This window comes from Vombatus ursinus, unplaced genomic scaffold, assembly GCF_900497805.2.
Source record: "Vombatus ursinus unplaced genomic scaffold, bare-nosed wombat genome assembly UNPS02014847.1, whole genome shotgun sequence".
Taxonomy (NCBI): Eukaryota; Metazoa; Chordata; class Mammalia; order Diprotodontia; family Vombatidae; genus Vombatus; species Vombatus ursinus.
The window spans coordinates 16,503,172-16,527,868 of NW_020954625.1; the positions used below are offsets into that span (position 1 = coordinate 16,503,172).

Below are 24,697 nucleotides of genomic sequence, written 5' to 3' on the forward strand. Positions count from 1 at the left end.
CAAATGATCTCGTTGCCTTAACACGAAGCTGTTAGTGTCTTTTGCAGCCGTACAGGCCGTTGGATGCTTTTCGCTTATGGTTGAACATGATTTTAATCCATTCTTGGCAAACAGCCAGCTTCTGAGCATGCTGTTCCTGACTAGACCTGTTAGCATACTTGTGTGGTGGAAAACCAATGTTTTTGGAGTTTAGTCTTATTATACCTGATTGTTGTTGTTCAGTTGTTTTTAGTTGTGTCTGACTCTTCATGACCCCATTTGGGGTTTTCAGAGATACTGGAGTGGTTTGCCATTTCCTTTTGCAGCTGATTTTACAAAGGAGGAAACTGGGGCAAACAGGTTGAAATGACTTGCCCAGGGTCATACAGCTAGTAAGTGTCTGAAGGCACATTTGAACTTGGGTCTTGGTGCTCTGTGCACCATGGCGCCACCTAGCTGCCCCATCATAGTTGAATGGTTTCTTATTAATTTCAGTACGTACTTCTTTCTTGTTTTTCCCTTCAGCATCATTTATATAGTAAAAAAAAAGTTTGTGCACTGCTAACTAAAATTTGTTTTTAAAAAAACAGATTTATACCTAAAACTGGAAGATGTGACGCATAAATTTAACAAGCCCTGTATAATGGATGTAAAAATAGGGCGGAAAAGCTATGATCCATTCGCCTCTCCTGAGAAGATTCAACAGCAGGTCAGCAAGTACCCATTAATGGAAGAGATTGGGTTCTTGGTGCTTGGCATGAGGGTAAGACATATTTGTTGGATTCAGATTAACAGTCTAACACATTTCTGTTTCTCTTATTTATTTTCCCCATATTGACAGTCATATTGCCAAAGTGGTCATGAAAAGGAACTCCTTGGCATATTTGAGGAAAAAATGGACAAAATATCTGGCTAACTATGAACTCACAGTTCTGGAAGTGGCAGGAATTTAAAGTGAGGATATATCAATGCTTAAAGATAAAATAAAATGGGTGAACTTAGTCTACATTTTAATAAGTTAAGGACCTCATTATAAGGATCCTTTCATGTGGGTGTAGTGCTTCTGGGTTATAAATGCTGTTGAAATAGGGCAGCACTGTATGTATTGTATGTAAAGGAACCCAAAATAGAAGTCTCCATCTTTGTATCTGTGAGGAGAAGCCATGCTTTTCTTCATGTGAAGCTTTGTGATGCCATGATTTCATTCCATCCTAAGCTGCGCTTTCTTAAAGACCTTTTTGAATCAGACTTGGATGTTCCCCATGCTGAATTGGAGATGGTAGCCCCATCATACTGGTACCTGAAGATCAGATTTCCAGCACTGCCTTCCCTTTAAGAAATTCCCACAGGCATTGAGCATGTCACCAAGCAGTGGGCATCCCCCTTCTTGTTCAATGGCATTTCCAAAGCTGTGAGTCATAGGGGAAGGTATTGCTGTCAATCTCAGACCATGGTCAGTTGCAGTGTACACGTTAGGTACCCCAGATATAAAGAACTGTCTAAGTACCAGACAAAAGGAATATTATGAAATGAATGTGGGTGGCATACATTTCAAACTTTATTAATAAAAAATACAAAGAATGTCACGTAGATAGCTTAGGATAGATTTTAGAAAGGTTTTCAAAGCGTAGTTTTAGAGTGGTTTCATGATTTCCTGGAAAACAGTAACAGTGAACAGAATTTCATTTGAACAAACCTCCAGGGATCAAATAGGTAAGTGTCATAAAGAGGTGAACAAACTCTCAACTAAATGGAACCATCACTAGGCTCTTCTGAAGACTGCCTTGTTTATGGGGATGCCTGTTGATTTGTGTTCTGCTCCAGGTTTAAGTCTGAAACTCGGTTTAGTTCAGGACTCCTTGAACTGCTGGGGCAACCTCCAGATTGTCAAGTCTATTATTGGACTCTCGACCATTGATAACAAGGTCTGGAACAGATCTTCCCTAATGTACCGGAGAGAAAGCCATGGCCTGGTCCCTGTTGAGGCTTGTCTATCCCATGCTATTCGGTTATGTTTTGCTCTAGCATTTGCCAGCTTTGTATTTAACTTCATGCCAACTCACAAATTAGCCTATTGTGTTGAGTTTCGTTATACAGAGTCTATAACAATAAAAGTAGATTTGGGGTGGAATTCTGTCTTTTGTATCTGATAGAGAATTTGTAATAGTGTGATTCTATTTGTACGTTAGAGACAGTTAACTTTAAGTTTGGTAGTCCTCAGATAGATCAGTAGTTAACAGTCTCCTATTTTCAGTGATTCATAGAGACCTCCCTGCTGTAAACCCCTACCATTTCGTTGACTTATCATCATCACGATCATTGACTTTGCCAGTGAGCTCATTGGCTTCTTGGTGCTAATGGATCAGGGGGATTTCAGCTGAAAGGAATGAGGGCTAGTTAAACAAAGGAGGGAGGGGAGATAAAGGGGACATAAAGGGGACAACGTGAACAGACATTGAAGTAGGGGGTGTCTACAGGGGATGGATGGCAGATGGTGCAGTTTATCTGAAATGTAGACTGGATCTATCCAGAGTGTAACTGCAGCAAACTAAGATTATAATGCTTAAGTGATTTCAATCAGCCTATTTCTACTTATGGTGACAAAAATATTCTTTTGATTGGGAAATAACTATGGAAAATTTCAGATAAAATGATTGATTCTAAATAGCCCTCACTTGTTAAATTTGTATGTGTAGCTCCATGGATTATAAACTACATCTAATATTCCCAAGTGCATATATTTAGAAAATAATGATTTGTCCTTCATATGAGGCTCTTTTCCCAACATATTAATGAATGAATATTCTCATTTCTTTGTCTTTGTAGCCTCCTCACTTAGCCCTCCCTGTATATGTCACATGGTAAATACATAATAAATGCTTATTGACTCAGTTTCAGATAAATTGGATGGAACTAGAAAATTGTACTTTGAAATTTACATGTAAGATGTATATATACCACAAATAAATATGTCAGAAAAAGAGAAGTCAAATATGAAGGTAAAATTACCAATTTTCAGTTATGCCTCCAAATTTATAATGTGTTGTATTATATTAAATCTTTTTTTTAATAGGATTTGTAGGTTCAAAGAAAGGTAGGCTTGGAAGAAGAGTCCTAGTTCCACCTCTTACAGAAGCCCAGAGAGTTCAAAAGATTTTAAGATTTAGAGCTGGAAAGGACCTTTGAGGTTGGTGGTAAAGTGGCTGGAATGCTGGGCCTAGAGTCAGGAAGATCTGAGTTCATATCCAATCTCAGACATAAATCTTAGCTGTGTGTCCCTGAGCAAGTCACTTCACTTCTGCCTTAGTTTCCTCATCTGTAAAATGGAAATCAGAATAGTAACTATCTCTCAGTGTTGGTGTGAGGCTCAAATGAGATGTAAAGTGCTTTGCAAACCTTAAAGAACTATAGAAATTTTAGTTGTTGTTGTTGTTATATTATTATGTAGCCGAACCTCCTCAATTTTTGGATAAAAGAACAGTCTTTGAGAATTAAAGTAACCTCTTGAAAAATCGCACAGATAGCAAATTACAGAGCCAGAATTGTCATCCAGGGCCTGTACCTCCCACTGTGATCATTGTAAAATAGAACATTTAGCTACCATGTTTGCTCTGTTTTTTATTTTTTTGTCATTACTGTTTCATAGAAGAGGAATTCACTTGTTGATTCCTAAATAATTTTTGACCCGTAGAATAACTTTTAATCTAGATGGAATCTGATTTAGTAAATCCTTGGGAAGCACTTTTGGATGCTTCCTGAAGACTCTGCTGCGCATTGTGGGAACACAAGGGAGAGACATAACACAAAGTGGTCCTCTCTTCTTAGAATTTAGAGTTGAAGTTATGGGCATAGAAAACCAAAAGAAACAAACCTATCTATTATCATAAAATGTAGTAGGAGAATAATTTATGGTGGGAATCTGAGTTTATAGAGTATTCTAATTTAAAATGTTCCTTTTCCTTGGAGTTTAGCACTAACTCTTGAATTGGTTTGGGGGTTTTTAGTTGAAAAAGAAATTAAGTAATTTAAAATTCTTTTCCCCCTCACCATCATATCTCTTGATATAGAGCATCAATTTAATATCTATATGCAAATTAATCACATTTATAATTTATAAAATATTGAAAAATGAAACTTTTAACAAATGAGTTTTTATGGAGTGAAGTTGCCATAATGTAATTCTCTGATCCCTTATTCAAACGCCTTTTACCCATTACCAAGTAAATGAAAGTATGGCCTCCCGGGTCTTTAAATTCCCCCAGAGTTTGGTTCTTAGCTGTCCTTCTAGTATCTGTGTCTCTTTATGGACTAAACATTCTTACCAAAGTGGATTTCTTAGCCTTCTCTGATCTTATTTTTTTCTTCCATCATAGTCTTTGAAGTTCCTTCTAAGACTGAAATTTCCCTTTTTGATCACACCCTATGCTTGGATTGACTTCTCATCCTCTTTTCCCTTCCTTTTGCATAATAAAATCCTTCAAGGCCTAGGTTAGGATCACCTCTCTATGAATCCTTCTTGAATTTCACCCTCACCCTTCCACAAACTGGATGTGAGCACTCTACTCTCTCCTTGAATTTTTTATTGTTCTTTGGACATTTCCTTTATACTTTTTTTAAAAAAAAATATTTTTCCCCCAGTTGCATATAAAAACAATCTCTACCTCTCTCTGCCCAACCTTTCCTGAGACTGTTAAATAATTTGATACAGGTTATACATATGCAATCATACAAAACACATTTTCGTATTAGTGATGTTTTGAAAGAAAACACAGACCAAAAAAGAAATCACAAAAAAAAGTGTACTTTGGTCTATATTCAGACTTCACCTGTTCTTACCTTAGAGGGGGATAGCACTTATATAGCTAAGTCACTCACAGTTGATCATCATATGATATTGCTGTTACTGAATACAGTGTTTTCCTGGTTTTACTCATGAATTCTTCTCTTCTTTACATCTGGAAAGTAAATTATTCCTTGCTCTCCTAATTTGCTTATGGTATCACCCTTTATGTTTAAAGCACGTACCCATTTTGTCTTTATCTTGGTATATGGTGTGAGATGTTGGTCTATACCAAGTTTCTGCTGTAGTGTTTTCTAGTTCGCAGCAGTTTTTGTTAAGTAGTGAATTCTTGTCCCAAAAGCTGGTGTTTTTGGGTTTATCAAACACTAGAACACTATGGTCATGTACTACTGTGTCTTGTATACCTAATCTGTTTCACTGATCTGCCACTCGATTTCATAGCTAGTACCAAATAGTTTTGATTCGAGATCTAGCACGGCTAGGCCACCTTCCTTCACATTTGTTTTCGTTAATTTCCTTTATTTTCTTGACCTTTTGTTCTTCCAGATGAATTTTTTAAATGATTTTTTTCTAGCTCTATAAAATATTTTTGGTAGTTTGATTGGTATGGCACTGAATAAAATAAATTAAGTTCTGTGGAATTGTCCATTTTTATTGTGTTGGCTCAGCCTGCCTATGGGCAATTAATATTTTCCCAGTTGTTTAGATCTGACTTCGGGTGAAAAATGTTTTGTAATTGTGTTAATAGTTACTGGGTTTGTCTTGGCAAGTAAATTCCCAAGTATTTTATATTGCCTACGATTGTAGGAAATGCACCTTTTGAAAGAGAAAAATATAGCCAAGGGTATACCTTGGTAATGATACTACCTACAAAATTATATTTTATTTTGGAATGTGTTTTGTTAAATATTTTACTTTTACTGTTTTTCACATTTTGGGGAGCTTACAACACTTCAAATAAAATGGTTGATGTATTAAGACTTAACCTAGGAAGCGTCTCTGTTCATACTATTAACCTGTTTTACTTCTCTGACTGACCCTCCTTTTTCTTCATTTATAATATGACAAGAGTTGTACTAAACCAGACTTCTAGCACTTATTAGGTATGTGACCATGGCCAAATTTCTTAAATCCCTTGAGCCACAGTTTCCTCATTTGTAAAATGGGCATAATAATACTTTGAATCTGTACCAATTGAACAGGACTGTTAGGAGGATCAGATGAGTCAACCTGTAATGTTCTTTGTAAACCTTCAGGCTCTATGTAAATGGTTGTGGTGATCTCAAAGATCTCTTCCAGTTCTGAAATATGATGATCCTGTGCTTTGAGGCAGTATGGTGGTATAGTGTAAAGAGCACTGGCGATTCTAATCATCCAGGAAACAGGTGACGAGGGCATGAAGGAAGGGGTGCTATTTTTGTGGAGAAAAGTTAGAGAAAGAGGTGGGGAGGTGTAGAGTTCACACAACTGGGCAGCAATGCAGGCAAGTAGAGGATTATTTAATCAATTAGTAATCTTTTACTGAGCACCAACTATGTGCCAGGCACTGTGCTAAGCACTGGGGATAGAAAAAAGGCAAAAGACAGCCCCTATTCTCAAGGAGTTTATAGTATAATGAGGGAGACAACAGGCAAACAAATATGTATAAAATAAGCTTTGTACAGGATAAATTGGAAATCATTAAGAGAGAGAAGGCACTAGAATTCAGGAGGAGTTGAGATTTTTGTTGGGACTTAAAGGAAGCTGATAGGCAGAGTCAAGGAGGGAGAGCGTTTGGCATGGGCAATAGCCAGAGAGAATGCCTGGAGCAAGAGGTGGAAGTGTCTTGTATGTGCAGTAGTCAGGGGGCCAGGGTCCCTGGATCCAGGAGTATGTGTAGCACTGATAGTGGTGTCCTCTCTATAAAGAGGGGAGTTCAGAAAGAAAGATGAGTTCTGTTTTGGAAACATTGACTTGGAGGTGTTTATGCAACATCCAGTTTGAATGTTCGATAGGCAGTTGATGGGACTAAAGCTTTTGGAACCAGCCCTGGAGGTATCAGTCTGGGATCAAAGCATCCTAAACTCAAAAAGCTGATGAAGTCACCAAGTGAGAGAATGTGAAAGGAGGAGAGCAAAGGGCCTAGGACAAAGGTTTGGGGAGCATCTGCTCTTGGGGGGTGCTAGAACTATGCTTTCATGAAAGGAGACTGGAGAAGACCCAAATGAGACGAGGGCCATGAAAACCTAGGAGAGAAGAGGAGTCAGTAGTGGCTCACATTGCAGAGACCGAGGCACTTACCCAAGGACACACAAGTTGCAGAGCCAGGTTCCTAGCCAGGTCCTCTGCCTCCAGATCCAGCACAATTGGGGCCTCACTTTTCTCACCCGTAAAATGAGAGAGTTGGACTAGATGACCTCTTAGGTCCCTTTTCACCACTAATATTCAGTGCAGCAAATATTCGTCACCTCTTTCCATGCTGTACTCAAGTGCCTGGCAACACAGTGAGTGCTTAAACAAATGTTTGTGGAATTGGATATTCAGGAGAGATAAGGGGGGGAGAGATAAATATGCACAAGGTTATTTGAGGAAGAATAAAAAATGAACTAATTGGGGGAAAGAGTTGGGGACAATGACAGTGGTCACCCATGTCTTTGTGCAGGGTCTGACATCTGGGTTGCCTTTAAGGAAAATAAGGATTGGGAGGGGCAGAAATGAGATGTGTGCGTGTGTGTGTGTCTGCATGTGTGCTTGTGCATGTGCACGCGCATGCGTGTTTTGAGGGGGTGGGGAGTAGCTAGGTAGGCAGCTGGTGTAAATGCATGGAGATGAGACAAAAAATGGAGTCACATTCAGCTAGTGCTTCAGTTTGGCTGGTCAGAGGCTGGGAAGATGACTGGTGTCTTCTGCTCCATGCCTCAAGTGACTTGCCCAGGGTTACATAGCTAATAAGCCAGTCGTGCAGCTGGTTCTTGTACCTACCCTTAACTCTCCTGTGCAGACTCTCAGCCTCTCCCTTTCTAAGCCAGCACAGCCTATCACAGGAGTTATGGCTTTGTAGAAGATGGTCAGTGCCTTTGGGAAGACCTCCCACCCCGTCGCTATGTTACTCCCTCATGGCTTCTGGAGGGGCTCCTTGGAGAGCAGGCTCTGCATCAGGACAGTAGTTAGTAGGTAGGATCCCTACAACTTCCTTTGTTGTTTTGGGTAGGACAGCATGTCTCACAGTAGGAGCTGGCATGGTTATGATGGTTATGACCTTTATTGCAGATCTTATGACATTTTCTTCCCCAAACTCATTCCTCTTCCAGAATTTTCTCTTACTGTTGATGATACTCTTCTCCCTTGAGGCATTCTTAGTGGTGTACTTGTAACCCTGGTGCCATCTTTGATCCCTCACTTTTCCTTACCCCACATAGCCTTCCCATAATGCATCTTACTTCTATCCCCTTCTCTCCACCCACACTGACACCAAATTTCAGGTTCTCATCACCCCTCAACCGGGCAGTAACCTCCTGTTCGGCCTCCCAGCCTTGTGTCTACTGTATCCCAGACAGGACTTGGTTACCTTTGAAATTTATTCATTGCATTCAAAGCACTGGAGAGTGATGTTGACCTCTTCACATGGAGTGGTTTGGCTGTTTATGATTGAGAACTCCTAAAATATTTATTCCTAAAATGTATATGTTCTCCTTTTTATTTCCTGGCAGGTTTATCATGCCCATTCTGATAGTTATGAGACACAGAACCAGCACTATGGAAGAAGTTTAACTAAAGAAACAATCAAAGATGGTAAGGGGGGGAGTTGTCTATGATTTAATTGGATTTATGATATCCCAATTTTTTTTTTTTTTGGCCAAAGACAGGGTTTATTAGAATATCTGTCATATTGGGCAGACTCTTAAGGAGTCTGAACATCTGTGAGCTATTGGCTAGATTATAAGAATCTGAGCAGTGTCTAGATTTTAAGAATCTAAGCACCTTAATGGAGACAAGATGGACCTCATATATAGAAAGACTGTTGGAGGGATCTCGGAGTGGCCGAGTAATTTGGGGTGACTGGAGGAGAGGTCTAAGGAAGATCTGAATGGGAGTGGCCAGTAAGCTGGGGTGAACAGAACTCCTGGGACCTGGACCTCAAGGCCAAGGAAGAATGGAACCTAGCTAGGATTAAGGGTGGGAAATGGCCAGGGGCCATAGGGAGGTAAGACAATGGAGGGGAGATTGAGTGTAGCCACAATGAAAAGCCAGTTGATGGGATTATAGCCTGAGGCGATGCCAGAGATTTGGCCTTGTGATTGTGATATCCCAATATTTTTGAAGCTACCTTACTATATTATCCCTCCTCAAGTGGGAGTTAGAAGTTATTGTCAAGATGAGTTTATAGCAGATGAGTGTGAGACTTTCAAAAATAAAACATGGATGGGTAGTGAATGGGAGAATCAAATAAGAAGGATAGAGGTTCAAATACCAGCTCTTGGCCAAGAGAAAATGAGGGCATTTCACCAGCTGACTGCTAAAGTTTCTGTTAGCTCTAAATCAATAATCATCATATTTAGTGAGGATACTTCTAATGTACTTTAAGATGCCTTAAGCAGATTTTCTTGGTGGGGGTAGGTACTTCCTCCACTGAAGCAGATTTCAACCCCTCTACAACTTGATAGACATTTTTCAGGAGTTTTTGTGGCTGAAAGACTTTCACCCTTTAGCCAACTTGGTAAATAGTCTTTTCAACTAACCTTGCCCAACAGAAATGGAGGCTTCACTGGGTCCACTACTTGAAGCCTTTCCCAAATTAAGTAGGGCCTACTAGAGCTTGTGCGTCATGGGCATCACCTTTCAGAGCCCTGGGTCCCAACTAAACTACAACGATGAACCAAGATGGGACTTTAGAGTGGAGGAACCATATAGTAAAAGTACTGTAAGGGGGTCCCCGCCCCCCAGTCTTCTAGTGCCAATGAAGTTAGAGTTTTTTGTTTTTTTAAGATAGAAAGTTGTGTTTGCAAGATATGTGCATAAAGTTTTGGTGGCAAAAAATGTTATGCATGTGTAGATTTCCTGATAAATTTTGTTGGGGATTCAATTGTAGCCAAGCCTAAGAGAAATGTATAGAGTTTGAAGGCGTTTTTGTGAGAATTTTTCTTGTATGTGTAGGAAACACATATCTATACCTATGACCTTAGAAGTAAGAATTTTTTTTTTTTGGTTGGGCAGTGGGGGTTAAGTGACTTGCCTAGGGTTACATAGCTAGTAAGTGTTATGTGTCTGAGGCCAGATTTGAACTCAGGTCCACCTGACTCCAGGGCTGGTGCTCTATCCACTGTGCCACCTAGCTGCCCCCAGAAGTAAGAATCTTGCTTGGTATGTTTGACTACTTTTTTTCCTTGGAGTACAATAATAATATGTTCAGCATAATATTGAGACTAACTTCTGTTACAATAGTTGATTAAAATAATCTTCCAAACTAAATAGCCAATATTCTATGCTTGTTATTTGCATAGTTCATATTTTAGAATACAGGAGCTACTTAGTCTAAGTTAATGATGAGCGCTGTGTGCCCCTTGAATCCCAAATGGGCATAGAAAGGGAACCGTCAAAAATCTTTAACTATGGACAATAAATGACCTACTGAGTCCTAACTTCAGCTACTGCATAGGCCCTATGCAACCCTTGAAAGTTAGCAGAACCTTCATGACACGTAGTGTTGTTTTAGTTAGAATGAAAATAAAGATGGAAATATCTGGAATGTTAACTCCATCTACAAGCATTTATTAAATGTCAGCCATGTACCAGGTACCACATTGAGTGCTGGGATGCAAAGAACTGGCTTTTACATTCTTTTCATTTGAATTAAATTTGGATGACAAGATACTAAAAAGTAGGGATTTTAGTGTGAAATAATTTGCTGACCGTCACTCATTCTACTGGACAAATATCCCTTATAGAGTTTCTCATAATGGTGATTGAGATCAAGTCCTCTAGGAACGAGGACAGTTGAAAGATTGTGAATGGACCTGTTTCTGTGTTCAGCCTCTTTGCCTAAATGGTACATTTGTATTTGTGTGACTGGGATTCTGACATTTTCCACTGGCACAAAATACTCTAAAATAGAAAACTATGTCTGAATGTTATTTGTATTGTTCTTCTCCCTCAAAAGGAAGGGAGTAGAACAGGGAGGAATGTCGATAGAGTTCTCTGTGATATGTGAGGAGACTCCTCTAAAAAGTGATTGATAGCTATGTTTATCGTTTCCCTGTAATGATCTTGTTTTCTTCTTGGTAGGAGTGGCCAGATTTTTTCATAATGGTTACTGTTTGAGAAAAGATGCAATTGCTGCCAGTATTCAGAAGATTGAGAAAATTCTTCAGTGGTTTGAAAGCCAGAATCAACTTAACTTTTATGCAAGTTCCTTACTGTTTGTTTATGAAGGCTCATCTCTGCCAGCAGCTAACAAATTGGGTGATGAAACTTCAGCAGAGAAGACCTTTTGGGCCAAAGGACAGCTGCCAGATGCCAGAGTGCTCGAATATAACAACAACATTCACTTACTGAGTTCTGCAGAGAATGGAAAAGTGAGGGCCTCTGTAGGCAAAGTGTACGTGCGTCATAAAGAAGCATATTCCAAGAATCATCATGATCAGACTTCATTGAAAGTTGAAAATAGGGAGCAAGGCAATGTATGGAAAAGCAGCAATTGTATGTCACAGGAACACTTGAATGGCAACGTTCTCTCTCAACTGGAAAAAGTCTTCTACCACCGTCCTGTGGAGCTCCCCGAAAGTGCAGATGTGGAAGTGCGCATGATCGACTTTGCTCATGTGTTTCCTAGCAACACGAAGGATGAGGGATATGTTTATGGGCTGAAACATCTAATTACTGTACTGCAAAATATTTTAGATAATTAAATCTTTGCTACATTCTTTTTATGGGGCCAATGATAATGAAGAGCAGCAATGAATCTCTGCCCTTGTAATGTTATGTAACAGATTTGTATTGTGATTCAACTACATTTTATTTGTCTTTGTACTTTTTGGTAGAAGGGTTCACTTTTTTATACTCTTACTCAGGAAAACTAATTAATAGTTGTTCATTAGAAGACTATGAACAGAGAAAAAGGCATAGGAAATGTTAAGCAGGGGACGTGGTGGTACATGACTTAGTCTATGTCTCTTGGCCTAAGTTAAATAAAAACTCTTGAGTTTGAAGGATTTGGCTTTAGCTTCCTGTAGCAAATCATCAGTGCATCCCTGTCCACCCAGCCTTGCGACTGAGCCACAGTGATTAGGAAACACGCTGAAATCTAGAAGGGGCAAGTTGATGCCCTCAACCTCATCTGTGGCTCCGGACCAAGTTACCCAACTGGAGAAAGTCTGAGCTGATGAAGAAGTAGTAATGACAAAGTCTGGCTTCTCTCTTCCATGTTCAGACCAGCCGATCCCAGGCGCTAAGGTGCTTCTTTCTTAAAGTGGATCATATTCTTGTTGCATTTTAAAAGGATAATCCCTTTTATTTCCAAAATAGTTTCTTTGAAAGGTAATAGTAGACTTCCTATACTGTTTGTCTGAAATAATAAAAAATGGTTTGGCATCTGGAGGGCATTAATTGCCCCAAGCGAAAAGAAAAATATTTTTTTCTCTTCTAAAAAAATCTTACATTTCAGAGATGAATGCATTTTTACAGCTTTCTTCTCTGAGAGAATCAAAACTTACTCACGGAGTACTGAAGTTCTGCCCTTTATAATTTTTTTATTTTAATAGTGTTTTTGCTCTTAGAGATCATTTCATTTTGCCACCATTTGTTTGAGAGAAACCATATGGATTTGTTACTAAAGTAATGTCTCAATTTTCATAAGCAAGAGCAGCTGTCATTAATATGGGTGATTATTCAGAAGTAGATTTTTTTTTCATTTGGTGTATTATAATAGGATTCAGTGCTTTTTTCATAAAATACAACTTTCTACTATTGTTATTCAAGCCAGTAGAGTTGAATTGTAAGTATATATATAGTCTTACGTTTCAGATCACATCTAATGATGACTTTAGGATTGAATTTTATTGATGGAAGATGCCACTTTGCACACATTCTTAGGTATTTTTATATAAATTGAAAAATTGGATTATTAAGTATTTGCTGTAAGTGAACAAGAAAAAAAAAACTTTCATGATGCCATAACCTTTTTTGGAAATTGAGTACCTGAAACTTTTTTCACCTTCATATTTGGTAGGAGTAGGGCTACATTTTGTTGCATTCTTTTGGTTCTAGTCAACTCAGTCATAATTTGAAAGACTAGTTCACAATGGAAAAATGTCTTTGGGAGTTCGTTTGAGTTTAGTTTCACTTTTGCTTAAAGGTGAAAACATAAGAAAACATAAGACAGTTCTGGCTTCAAGGTTAGTTTGCATCTTGCAGACTGTGCAGTCAGAGTCCTTTGAAAACCAGTCGGAAATACTTGGGTCCTTTTGTTTTTAAGTCATAGACGAAGTTGAAGGGGAAATGTTGATTATAGTTTTTTTTTTTAATCTTTTCTGTTGCAGTCCACACACTCCTTGTATTTTGATTCATTTCTAAATTTGCCACATTCCAGGAAGATATTTGCTTGGCTGTTGGTTGTTTTTTTGGCCCTTCCTCACAATAGATAGTTTTGAAAAGAGAAAAGGTTTTTAAAACCACTGGTAAGGGCGACAGTTACTTGTGCTTATAAACCTCAGCCTCTCTGTCTGTCTCTGTGTCTCTCTCTCTCACTTTTCCTTCTTTCTTTAGGTTGGGGGTGGAGGATGATAGGAATGAGCTTCTTGACTTTTTTCCTAACTCAGAGACCAAGATACAAAATGCCTGAGTCTGAAGAAATAGAGCTGCTGTATATGAGTTCATTGAATAGTACCTTAATAAATCCTACAGCATTTTGAAATCTGGTTGCATCTTATAATTTAATAAGCAAGAGAAAATACAGTTTAGGAGTCAGTTTTGAGAATTGGTCTCAAATCCTCTGATAACAATTTTGTTATTTGTTCTACGACCCCTCCCGCCCCCTTTCCTTACCTCCAGAGTCTGTGTTTTATACTGCATGTACCATGAGGCCAGCAGAATTATGGTGAAGTCTTTGGGTTGAAAAAGAAAAGCAAAGAAAAACCAAATCCAAAAAAATTGCCACTTTTTTCCCTTAAGAAAAGCCATTAAATATTATGAGTTTATTAAACCTGAAACACAGAAGATTTAACATTATTTTAAGTCTGATTTAACTATGGCAAGAACCTTTGTGTAGAATAGCATTTGTGTATCTACTGTGAGTTTAACACATTTGTGTTATTTGCAGACTTTTTTTTTTTTTTTTTTTTTGCACATTCTAGATCAGTAAAGTATAGAATAAGCATACCAGAATTGTTTTCACCTGTCATTTTAGGCACAGTTTTGTGAAGTCGGTATCCCATCTTTGGCTAGTGAAATTCAATTTTTACATCAAAACAATTAAGCTGTCTTTTTTAGGGATGGGATTAATGTTTAATTCTTTTTGTTTCCATTTTTACATCTTTGTCATCTAAGGCCCCCCTTTTTAAGTTCCTTCCTTATCTAGAAACTTCATGAATCGGAATAGACCTGGTTAAACAGCTGTCCTCAAGTTTAAAAAACAAAACAAACCACCACAACAAAACCTATCATCATTTAGGGATTTGTGCTGAAGTTAATCACTTTGGGGACTCATGTTCACAGTTTATCAAACATTTAAGTGTATAAGAGTTTTAATTTAAGCAATAAGTATGACAAGGACCTTTTATGTTAACAGGGTTGTCATAACTGTGAAAGGAAGCATTACAAATATTGGTTTTAGCATATTCCCTGTGAATGCAGCCCCTCAGAGGAGTTTCTGATAATTTGTGATAACTATGTAAACGTTTCTCTAATAAAACTGAAATTGTACAATAGTTTTTATAACAAAGTATTTACGTTAATTGGTATTTTTAATATGGATGGAAATTACAGGTTGAATCACAGACTATTAAGAAGTTATAAAAATGTTCAATATTTTATCTAAATAGTTTTACAAAAAAACCAACTATGAAAACTTATATATTAAATGGCTTTAACGTGGAGCTTGTATTTTCAACCCAGTGTTGGTTAATTGTTATGCATGTACAGAAAGATCGTATTTTTCTTTTTTTTTTTTTTTTACACTACCAATTCACCATTTCCAGATTTTAGACCGCATTCAACAGAGTAAGACATTTTCACCTCTCAGCTGGGATATTGGTGGATGTTTAAGAGGATTGGCATTACCCCAGGTGCTGGCTTGCAAAGTTCTTTTTATATATTTGGAATATATTAAAAAAAATTTAGAGTGGAGGAAAGAGGGTAGAACCATTAAGAGATTTGTTGTCAAATAGCAGAGATCTAGTCAGTTTTAAAGAGTTGCTATCACTTTGATGGTAGCCTTTTGTCAAAACTTTTGCCATTTGCTAATTTAAAATTTTATTTGCTTCTCAAATTGTTTACATTGCTTTGCAATAACCTTCCCTCTGGAGTGCCTTCAACCCTTGATTTGGTACCTTTGGAACCTAATTTATAGAATCTATGACATCCCAGGATGGAGTTTTCAGGAGGCTAGCGTGTAAAAAATGTCAGATTTTAAAAAACATGAAACAGCTGAAATGCTTTATGTGATAATAGAAATGAAAATTCACAGTAAAGCTTAGCTGTTGTCTAAGAGAAAGTCATTTTAAAAATATGATTATTTTCAGAGACTAAATTTAGTTTGATACTTAGAGGATATGAATTTTTAAAAAAAATCATCTTTAAACATATTTCTGTGAAATACAAAATGTATCCAGTATTAGAGTTGAGATGGCTCCTAAAACCGAGTTGGAAATGTTTTGCATTCCTATTACACAGCAGCATTACCCCTACTCACTCATAGAGTTTGTGTAATGACAATTGATGACATCCTAAGGCCTTAAGTTTGCTTATTTCTTGTCCAGATGGTACGTTTCACTGGTAGTGTTCATTCAGTGAGATAGAAAGTAGAACAATGTAGTAAAATTACTGTGAAATCCAATTCTTTTACATAGCCACAAGCAAAATACTACACATTTTTTCATGTAGAACAATTTAATAATATTATTGTACTAATATTTATTTTAGATCTTGATCCTATGTTTTCAAAGTGTGAATACTTTGAATATAGTAGTGAGGACAAAATTTCTTTTTGAAATGTAGGCAAAATGACTAACTTGTAGCATAAACTATTAATGTTTCAGAAGAACCCTCTTTTTGGAGTTGATGTTAGAATCAGTTATTCCCAATTATTTTGATAGACTCCCTTATGAGGGATCATACTGAAGTGTTTAAATAGTAATTAGCGTGCTTTCAAGTCTTTTCTTTGAAATTTTGTAGTTATTGAGAGTGAGTTTTAATATGGTGTTCACCTACAGTATGTATTAACAGTTTTAATATGAAGTAAAATATCCTATAATGTATGTTGCACCTGCTTATAAAAAGAAAACGGAGTGCACGAAGACACTTTATTACTCTGGGAACTGGACTGGAAAGTATATGAGAACATATGAAATTGCACCTAAAGTTTTGTTATTGCCTGATGATTATAAAACTGAAGAGCTCAATTGATTGTACTTGAATGAATGTACTTAGTCTGGTCTTAGTTACTTTGATTTAAATGTCTAAATTATGTCTCCTTAAAAATGTGTTTGACTGTAATTCATGCTGTTGGGCTTTGGGGGCCATTACTGGATTGCAGGGGTTGTTGATATGTAACTTGTGTTCATTATTTTATAGAATCATCTATACCAATTTTATAATTTAAGTGATATTTAGATAATCCTAATAACTGTATATTTGGTAAACTATTAAAATTTTTCAGTGATGTTTCCCCCCTTGATTTATAGCAAATACCTATTTCTCATTTTATAATAACATAACTTGATAAGATGTTTGTACTTTGCAGATCTAGCATTTCCCTTATACTTATTTCTTACTTTGTAGCAGGATTTTGTTTCTTTTTGAAAAATCACACAAAACACGGAACCCCATGTCGTTTATGTAGACTCCCTTGGGAATACATATACCATAGAATGGTAGTCCAGTTGTACTCAAGTTTTAAAAAGCTATCATTTCAGAATTTGTGCTAAAATTAACTACTGTAGGGGCTCATGATCACATATCTAGCATATCTGAGTGTACAAGAGTTGACACCAAGCATGACAAGGACCTTTTATGTCAACAGGATTATTAGAGTTGTCAAAGGGGGAAGCGTTACAGAAAATGGTTTTAGCATATTCCCTATGAAACACACAGTCAGGGACTTTCTGAGAATTGTGTTAACCATGTAAAAATTTTTCTAATAAAATTGAAATTGTACAGTAGTTTTTATAACAGAATAATATTAGCATCTTTCTGGCATCACCTTTTGGGACTAGACCCCAGGGTTGGATCGTACGATAAACACACTGTAATAATTTATATGGTTTTTAGACCTTTGAAAATGGTGTGAGTGTCCAGGGGGATGGCACATTTTAATAAATTAGAATCAGCAATTAAAATTTAAGGTCTAGCCACAGCAAAGTATTTTCTTAATTCTTTCTATCCAACTTGTAACCCCTCCTTTGAAATCTAAGATAATTTCCAAAAATTCTTTAACAGGTATTTAGTACCTATTATGTGATTAGTACTTTGCTATTTATTGGAGAAATAAAGATATGTGTGACCAGGTCCCTGTTCTCAAGGAGCTCACAGCTTAATTAAATTACATTTTTAACACTGAAATCGTGATTGGCACAGCTCTGGAAAGCCTTCGCCGAGTTTCAGGAATTAGAAGTGAGTATTAGGAAATATTTCCCCTCTCCAAGGGGGAAGGCTTGTGAGGAGCCATTGACTTAGCCCATTTCCAGTTTGGCTCTTGGGAAAAAAAAAATCCCCTGGACTGAAGCCTCATTGGTGTTGGTCACAGGTAACAAAATAGGTTCAAAAGGACAGCAAATATTGCAGTTGGAATTGAAGTCAGAGTCAGATATTCTCAGAAGAGAGATGTCCAGAATGATTCGGACCAGGATCCTTGTCTACCTGTTCTTACAGCTGCAATGTGTAAAGTGAAGAAAATGGAGGATTCTGTTTTAGCAATGGAAAGCCACAAAGATTCAAATCTTAGAAATGGAAAACGATGAATCTCCCCTCCTCATTTCTCCCCAGTAAAGGAAGGGAATAGAGTAGGGGTGAGTTGTGTATTTTTTTTTCCCAGTCATTTTTCAGTTGTGTCTGACTCTTTGTGACCCCATTTGAGTTTTCTTAGAAGAGATCCTGGAGTGGTTTGCCATTTCCTTCTCCAGTTCATTTTATAGATGAGAATTCTGAGGCAAACAGGGTGAAATGAGTTGCCTAGAGTCACACAAGCTAGTAAGCGTCTGAGGCTGGATTTGAATTCAGGAAGATGAGTCTTCCTGACTCCAGGCCCAGGGTTCTAGCCACTTGCACCACTTAGGTGTCCTCCACATACACACACACACGTGTGTGTGTATACACATTTATACACATATATTAGTTTCTTTAAAAGTATTAAGTGATCTTTTCCTCCAAGGCCCTTTTCAAAATCCTTGGAAAAAGTGACCTTTGGCAAAAAAGACTCCTTTGGAAAATGAGTTAGGGGTGGCACTAAAACTTTGACAAAACCTAGCCCTCATTTGGGGCAACTAGACAGGGCAGCTGGAGAACTCATCTACCTGAGTTCAAATGTGGCCTCAGACACTAGCTGTGTGATCCTGGGCAAGTCATTTAAGCCTTTTTGCCTCAGTTTCATCATCTGTAAAATGAGCTGAAGAAGGAGATGCCACTCCAGTGTCTCTGCCAAGAAACTCCACATGGGGTCACCAGTAGTCAGACATGACTCAACAGCAGCAATAACCATTTTGCAGGGTGGGGGTGTTTACCTTAGGGATGCTCTCGGGTTTGGGTGTGTGTCGAGAGGCCTCAGAATTCTGGACTTGAGGGCTGGGAGAGAAACTTCAGACTTTATGGATGTCAACAGGCAGTCACAGCTTTACAAAACTTAAGTGGAAACTAGGTTTATTACAAGAGAAATGAGTGTGCATGTGGAACCCAAAGAGTTCACAATCCATACAGGTCTGCATTTTTATAACAGCAGGACAGGAAAGGGGAGGTGCCAGCAGTTTCTACCTAAAGGGACACGGTGTAAGAGGGTGAAATGTTCTGTGAAGGTGGGAAAAGGACAAAACCCCCTTGAAGGGGAAGGAGCAAGGTGAGGGCAAAAACCCTGTTCTTTTCCCTTGGGAGCTGCTAGATATGAAGACAGAAGGGTCTGCTTATCTACAAGGGTCCCAGCTGTACAGTTTTTCAGCCTAGCGCAGGCTGACTGGCGTGTCTCAACTGCCAAGGACACACTGGGAGTCCAGCTTGGGATGCAAACAGTACATTATGTCAGCTGGGGTGGGGGGAGGGGTTGGGGGCGGGGTCAGCCCGGGCCATGCTTCGCTGTTGACACAATGAGGGCCTCCTGCATACTCTGGGTCCAGTGTTCTGGAAAATATGGCAACCCAAATAAAGTTCAGGGGACCCCTTAACGTGGATAACTGGAACAAGTATTGGAATTGGAGTGAGAGGACCTGGGTTCAGATCTTAGCTGGCCCTAGCCATGTGCACACCACCTAACTTCTGGGCCTCTGTTTCCTCATCTATAAAATAAAGGGGTATTGGACGAGACCTCCAAGGTCCCTTCCAACTCTAAATCTGTGATCCTAGTTCATACATATGAAGTGATTCTCCTTGATCTTAGTTTTCCCCTCCACATTGGACAATGATACAAACTCAGGATCCATATCCCCTCTTTCCTTATGGCCCATACTTGCAAACTTATCTTTTCCCAAGCGTTTGCAGACAGTTGATCTATGCGTATCTCAACCGTGCCTTCTGTAACCCCACATGTATACTTGCTTCATGATACAGTACACTGGTTCATCTGACCAGAGGAATTAGTAATTCCAAATAAGTACATTTTTAAGCCAATGCCACCCTTTTAAATATCAATTAAAAAGAATCCTGTAAAACTAATTTTTATGCAAATCTTTCTAAAAATGCTATCTTTAAACAGGTTCCTGAAAGCCTCTCAGTGACTCAGCATCTTAATTTTGAATATAAATTATTATGTAGTGCTATAAAACAGGGATGGTTGCCTGCTGGCTATTTGGTTTGTAAGGGTGTTTGCCTCTGAACTAAAAGGCCTGACTTGGGAATTCTTTGGTCTATCTGTGTTCTTTCTCTTTCCTTGCTGGTTGTGACTACAGATGTAAACACACTTGCTGCAGTTACAATCCCTCTTTTTCTATTGGTGGCTTCCCTTTCTCTGGAACTGGAAAACCAGAAACCACATTTTGTCAAACTGCTGAAAATTAAATATATCCAGAGTAATTCTTGGTCATTTTTGTCCAACTCTTTGTGTCCCTGTGCACCAGTTGTCCATGGGGTTTTCTTGGCAAAGATACTGGAGCGGTTTGACATTTCCTTCATCAGTGGATCCTTTTGTCAGGCAATCAGAAGTGAAGTGACTTGCCCAGGGTCACACAGCTAGGAAGTGTCTGAGGCTGAATTTGAACTCGGGTCTTCCAGATTCTAGGCTCAGTGCTCTATATACTGCGCCACCAGCTGCCTCAACAAAACAACAAACACACCTAGAGAAGTGGTCTGAGGGAATCTTCCATGTTGCTTTAGAGACCTTTCCTTCTTATTTCCTGGCTCTTCATTGTGATGGGGATAGTTCATGCGTCTTAAGTGAGGCATTAATGTACTATGATTTCAAAAGATGAGATGATTTCTGGATGAAAAGTGTTAAGAAGTTGGCAAGTTCTGTTGCTAAAAATAAATGGATGTTTTTGGGGGGGTAATAAGAGGAGATCTGATTCTCCCTAGAAGATATTCTATAATCACATTACATACTGAAAAAAATATACTTCATAGCCTCTCATATCTCCAGGATAAGGATTTTTAACAATGTAATGATTAGTTATATGAGAAATTAAAAAAATTATGAAATATAGACAGGTGGAACAGTGTATAGAGTTCTGGACCTGGAGTTAGGAAGACCTGAGTCCAAATCTAGCCTTAGACACTCACTAGGTGACCTTGAGCAAGTCACTTATCCTCTGTCTTCCTCAGTTTCCTCATCTGTAAAATGGAGATAATAGCACTTAGGGTTGTTGTGAAGATAAAATGAGAATGTAAAATCCTTTGCAAACCTTAAAGTGCTTTAAAAATGCTATTTACTATTAGCTACTGTTAGGTAATTTTAAATAAAAGGAGACCAGAGAAACAAAAATAATGCTTTTTAGAGGCACAGGCAAGTTGCATGCCCAGACTGCTAAGTGGGGCTTTAACTTCTAGGTACAGAACTAGGATTCAGTGAGTCCTGAGGGTGTTCTGTAAATACAAGGCAGTATGTCAGGTCTAAGGACTTGGTGAATGTTGGCAGCTTGTAACTTACTTCCACCTTCCCCATCAAGGGCAGACATCGCAGGATGGATTTGTGGAATGGACAGAACTGAAGTGGGGGATGGGGAGCAGGGGAAGCCAAAGGGAGTCTGTGCTCTCTCCTTCCGTATCTCCTTTCCAGGATGATTAGAAAAAATAAACCTCTCAGCAAAATCTAAGCATCTGGCCACTTGACGTCACCTTGGGTCACATGTGTATGTGATCAGCATGGGGAACACCGCGTGTGAATGTACCATTTGTGCAGATTGGTGGCAACTCTACCACACTCCAGTGGGACCCATAATGGCTTGTGTGAGCACAGCAAGTTACCATCTCAGCCTTCCAGGTGAAGCTGTAAGACAATCCCCCTCCCCAGTATATCATCTAAGAACCTTACAGGTAGAAGAAATTTTAGAGGTCATCTAAGGTCATAGATAAGATTATCAATTTAGAGCTGGGACCTCAGAATTCAGCTAGTTCAACCTCTTTACAGATAAGGAAACTGAGGCTCAGAGAAGAAAGTGTCTCACCCAAGAAACCCCATCTGTGGGAGTTTCCACATACAGATTTCACAAACTGCACTGCTAAAATCTCAGGTCTGAATGTTTCCCTTCCCATCATATGTGTGTGTATGGACAATATATACATATATTTTGCATATAACATAAACTAAGATTTGCATATGATAGTGTTATAGACTCATTGTTTGTGGGGCCTGAGAACACATAAGTTTTTAAATTGTCCAAATGTACTTGCAATGATTTGTTCTCTCTAGTTTGGGAAACGATTGGCCTGGTTTATGGGGACACAATCTGGGGATATGGAACAAAGCTAAGTTGGTCTGAACTAATGACCTTGATTCATATTAGATAGACTGAGTTTACTAGCCATAAATGGTCTGTTGTTCAGTCATATCCGTCGTACCTGACCGTCCATGGCCCTGTTTGGAGTTTTCTTGGCAGAGATACTGGAGTGGGTCATCACTTCCTTCTCCGACTCATTTTACAGATGAGGAAACTGAGGCAAACCGGGTTAAGTGACTTGCCCAGGATCACACAAATAGTAGTGTCTGAGGCCAGATTTGAACTCAGGAAAATGAGTCTTTCTGACTCCAGGCCCTGCACTCTATCCAATGTACCATCTATCTGCCCATAGATTGTCTGCTAAATCCCAAATGCTGGTATGTATCTGTTGTGGAGACTGATTAGAGCAAATTCAGAAATAATGGGTTTCTGCGTTTTTATTATCAAATGGTTAGCTATTTGAGGGCTAGATTTGTGATGAGAGGGGCCAGCTGGTCCTGGCTTCGATGTGAAATATAAAAATGTATAAAAATAAAACAGTAACTAACACCTCATTCATTCTGATTTTATTAACTTAAAATAGTTGATCATTTTGACAGCTTGGCTGGTTTACCTTTGCTTAAATGATACCTTATGGCTCGCACAAATTTAATGGTATACTTTTAAAATGTGTGGCAAACAGAGTGACCAAAGGGACATATGCAGGTGTGTGTATTAATTGAAGGGGACAGTAAAGGGACCAATCGGATTAGAGCAGAGGGTTAACCTTGGGCAGAGAAGTCAGAGTGGGTTTTGAAGTCTTGTAATCCTACGCCTTCCCCATCTGCCCTGAGGACCACCCCTTGTCTGCTTTGTGTTCCATTCTCCTTTCTTGGCCATCTCTACTGGATCATCCGTAGAAGGAGCTCAATACTGATTTGCTGAATTAGTGAATTTATTGATCGCTGTAGTGAGAAAAGTGCTGGATTTGGTCAGAAGACCTGAGTTTGAATCCCAGTTCTGCTTCTACTCTCTGGGTGACTTTGGCTAAGACACTTCCCTTTTCTGAGCCTCAGTTGCCTCTGTAAAAGGAGGAGGTTGGACTAGATGAATTCCGAGGTCCCTTCCAGCTCTAACTCAACCATCTTGTGTATGATCTTAGATGGTCTCTAACATCTCTTGGATCGCGGAGGTTCCTAGATGATATTTTTGTGGTGGTGGTTTTGCCTTTGTACCCTCAGTGTTTAGCCCGGTGCCTAGCATGCAGTAAGTACTTAATAAATACTTGTTAAATGACTGAGTCATTAACTTTTTTTTTTTTTTTAGGTAATTGGGGTTAAGTAACTTGCCCAGGGTCACACAGCTAGTTAAGTATCAAGTGTTTGGTGTGAGGCTGGATTTGAACTCAGGTCCTCCTGACTTCAGGGCCGGTGCTCTATCCACTGTGCCACCTAGCTGCCCCTGACTCATTAACTTTTAAAGGTTTTTTTTTTACCCATTCCCAGATATATTTCTGAACTTATGTTTTAGTCCAGCTAATGGAAATCAGGCTGCTGACCAAACCCTTTCCACCTTGGGCTGCATTGGCAGTGTTCTCTTGTGAACTTGGGATCAACTCCATGTTGATGCAGTGTTGGAAAAAGGCCTTTGGTGGGTGTTTCAAAGCAATAATAAACATTTATTAAGCACTTATATACAGACCACTGTGTTAGGTTCTGTTTTTTTCATCATTATTATTTCTTGGTCTGGACCGATGAAGAATAGTCTGGCACCCTGAGAGTTAACTTGTTTGCTCATGACCACCTTGCTAGTAGGTGTCCCAGGCTGGATTTGCACCCAGCTCTTCCTGATGCCAAAACCTATTCCAAGGCATGACTTCTAAGCCATGCAGTCTCAGTCGTCATTGCTATCAATTACAATGATAACTTGAATTTCTATAACAACATACAGTTCTCTAAAAATAATAAGACGTACTCATTGTACTTCTGATGCTGTGGCTACAAAGCCAAAAATGCTGAGTCTGTGCTGTCAAAGAGTTGACATTCTAGTGCTTTGTGCAGTGTCTCCAAAGTCTCAGTTAATAAGTTATTAAGGCTTAAAGCTGCACTAAGACTTTTGGGACACCCTGTATCGATGATGTTACTTAGGTCTCAAAATGACCCTGTGAAGTAGGTATTCCAGGTATTAGCTCATTTTGCAGGTGAAGAAAAAGGCTGAGAAGGTAGGTGATCTGCAGTGAGTCACACAGCTAGGACAAGTACTAGGTCAGAGCTGGGTCTACTTGATTCCAAGGCTAGCATGCTGTCTGTTAACGGGCCATGCTTTCTCCATGGAGGAGGGGGCATGGAAACTGCTATCACTGTTTTACAAATTTGGGAAACATTTCAGAGAAATGGTGACTTGTCCATTGTCCTATGGCTAACACGTGTGAGACATGGGACTCAAACCTAGGTGTTCTGACCTTAGTTAATGCCTTTTAGTTGAGTCTTTTGATCTTGGACTGTGTCTTGGGGGTCTCTCATCAGCTCTCATTTGGGTTGTATACAATCTAAGGCATACTGTCTCTTGGCTCTGTGAATAAGAGATGATAAGGGGGTGAATATATCAAGAATTTATGAGTGGTTTTTCTTTTTCTTTCTTTCTTTCTTTCTTTCTTTCTTTCTTTCTTTCTTTCTTT

The 24,697-nt window shown here is 38.8% G+C and overlaps 1 protein-coding gene across 1 annotated transcript in view; it reads left to right on the forward strand.

Moving 5' to 3' along the window:
- The window catches only part of IPMK (inositol polyphosphate multikinase), an 85,696-nt gene extending 72,029 nt beyond the window's left edge, over positions 1-13,667 (forward strand). The window contains exons 5-7 of the mRNA XM_027840613.1: positions 570-742; positions 8,470-8,551; positions 11,042-13,667. Of these exons, the coding sequence (XP_027696414.1) occupies positions 570-742; positions 8,470-8,551; positions 11,042-11,664 (878 nt within the window). The 3' untranslated portion in view covers positions 11,665-13,667. The remainder of the gene's footprint in view (positions 1-569; positions 743-8,469; positions 8,552-11,041) is intronic.
- The last annotated feature ends 11,030 nt before the right edge of the window (positions 13,668-24,697 follow it).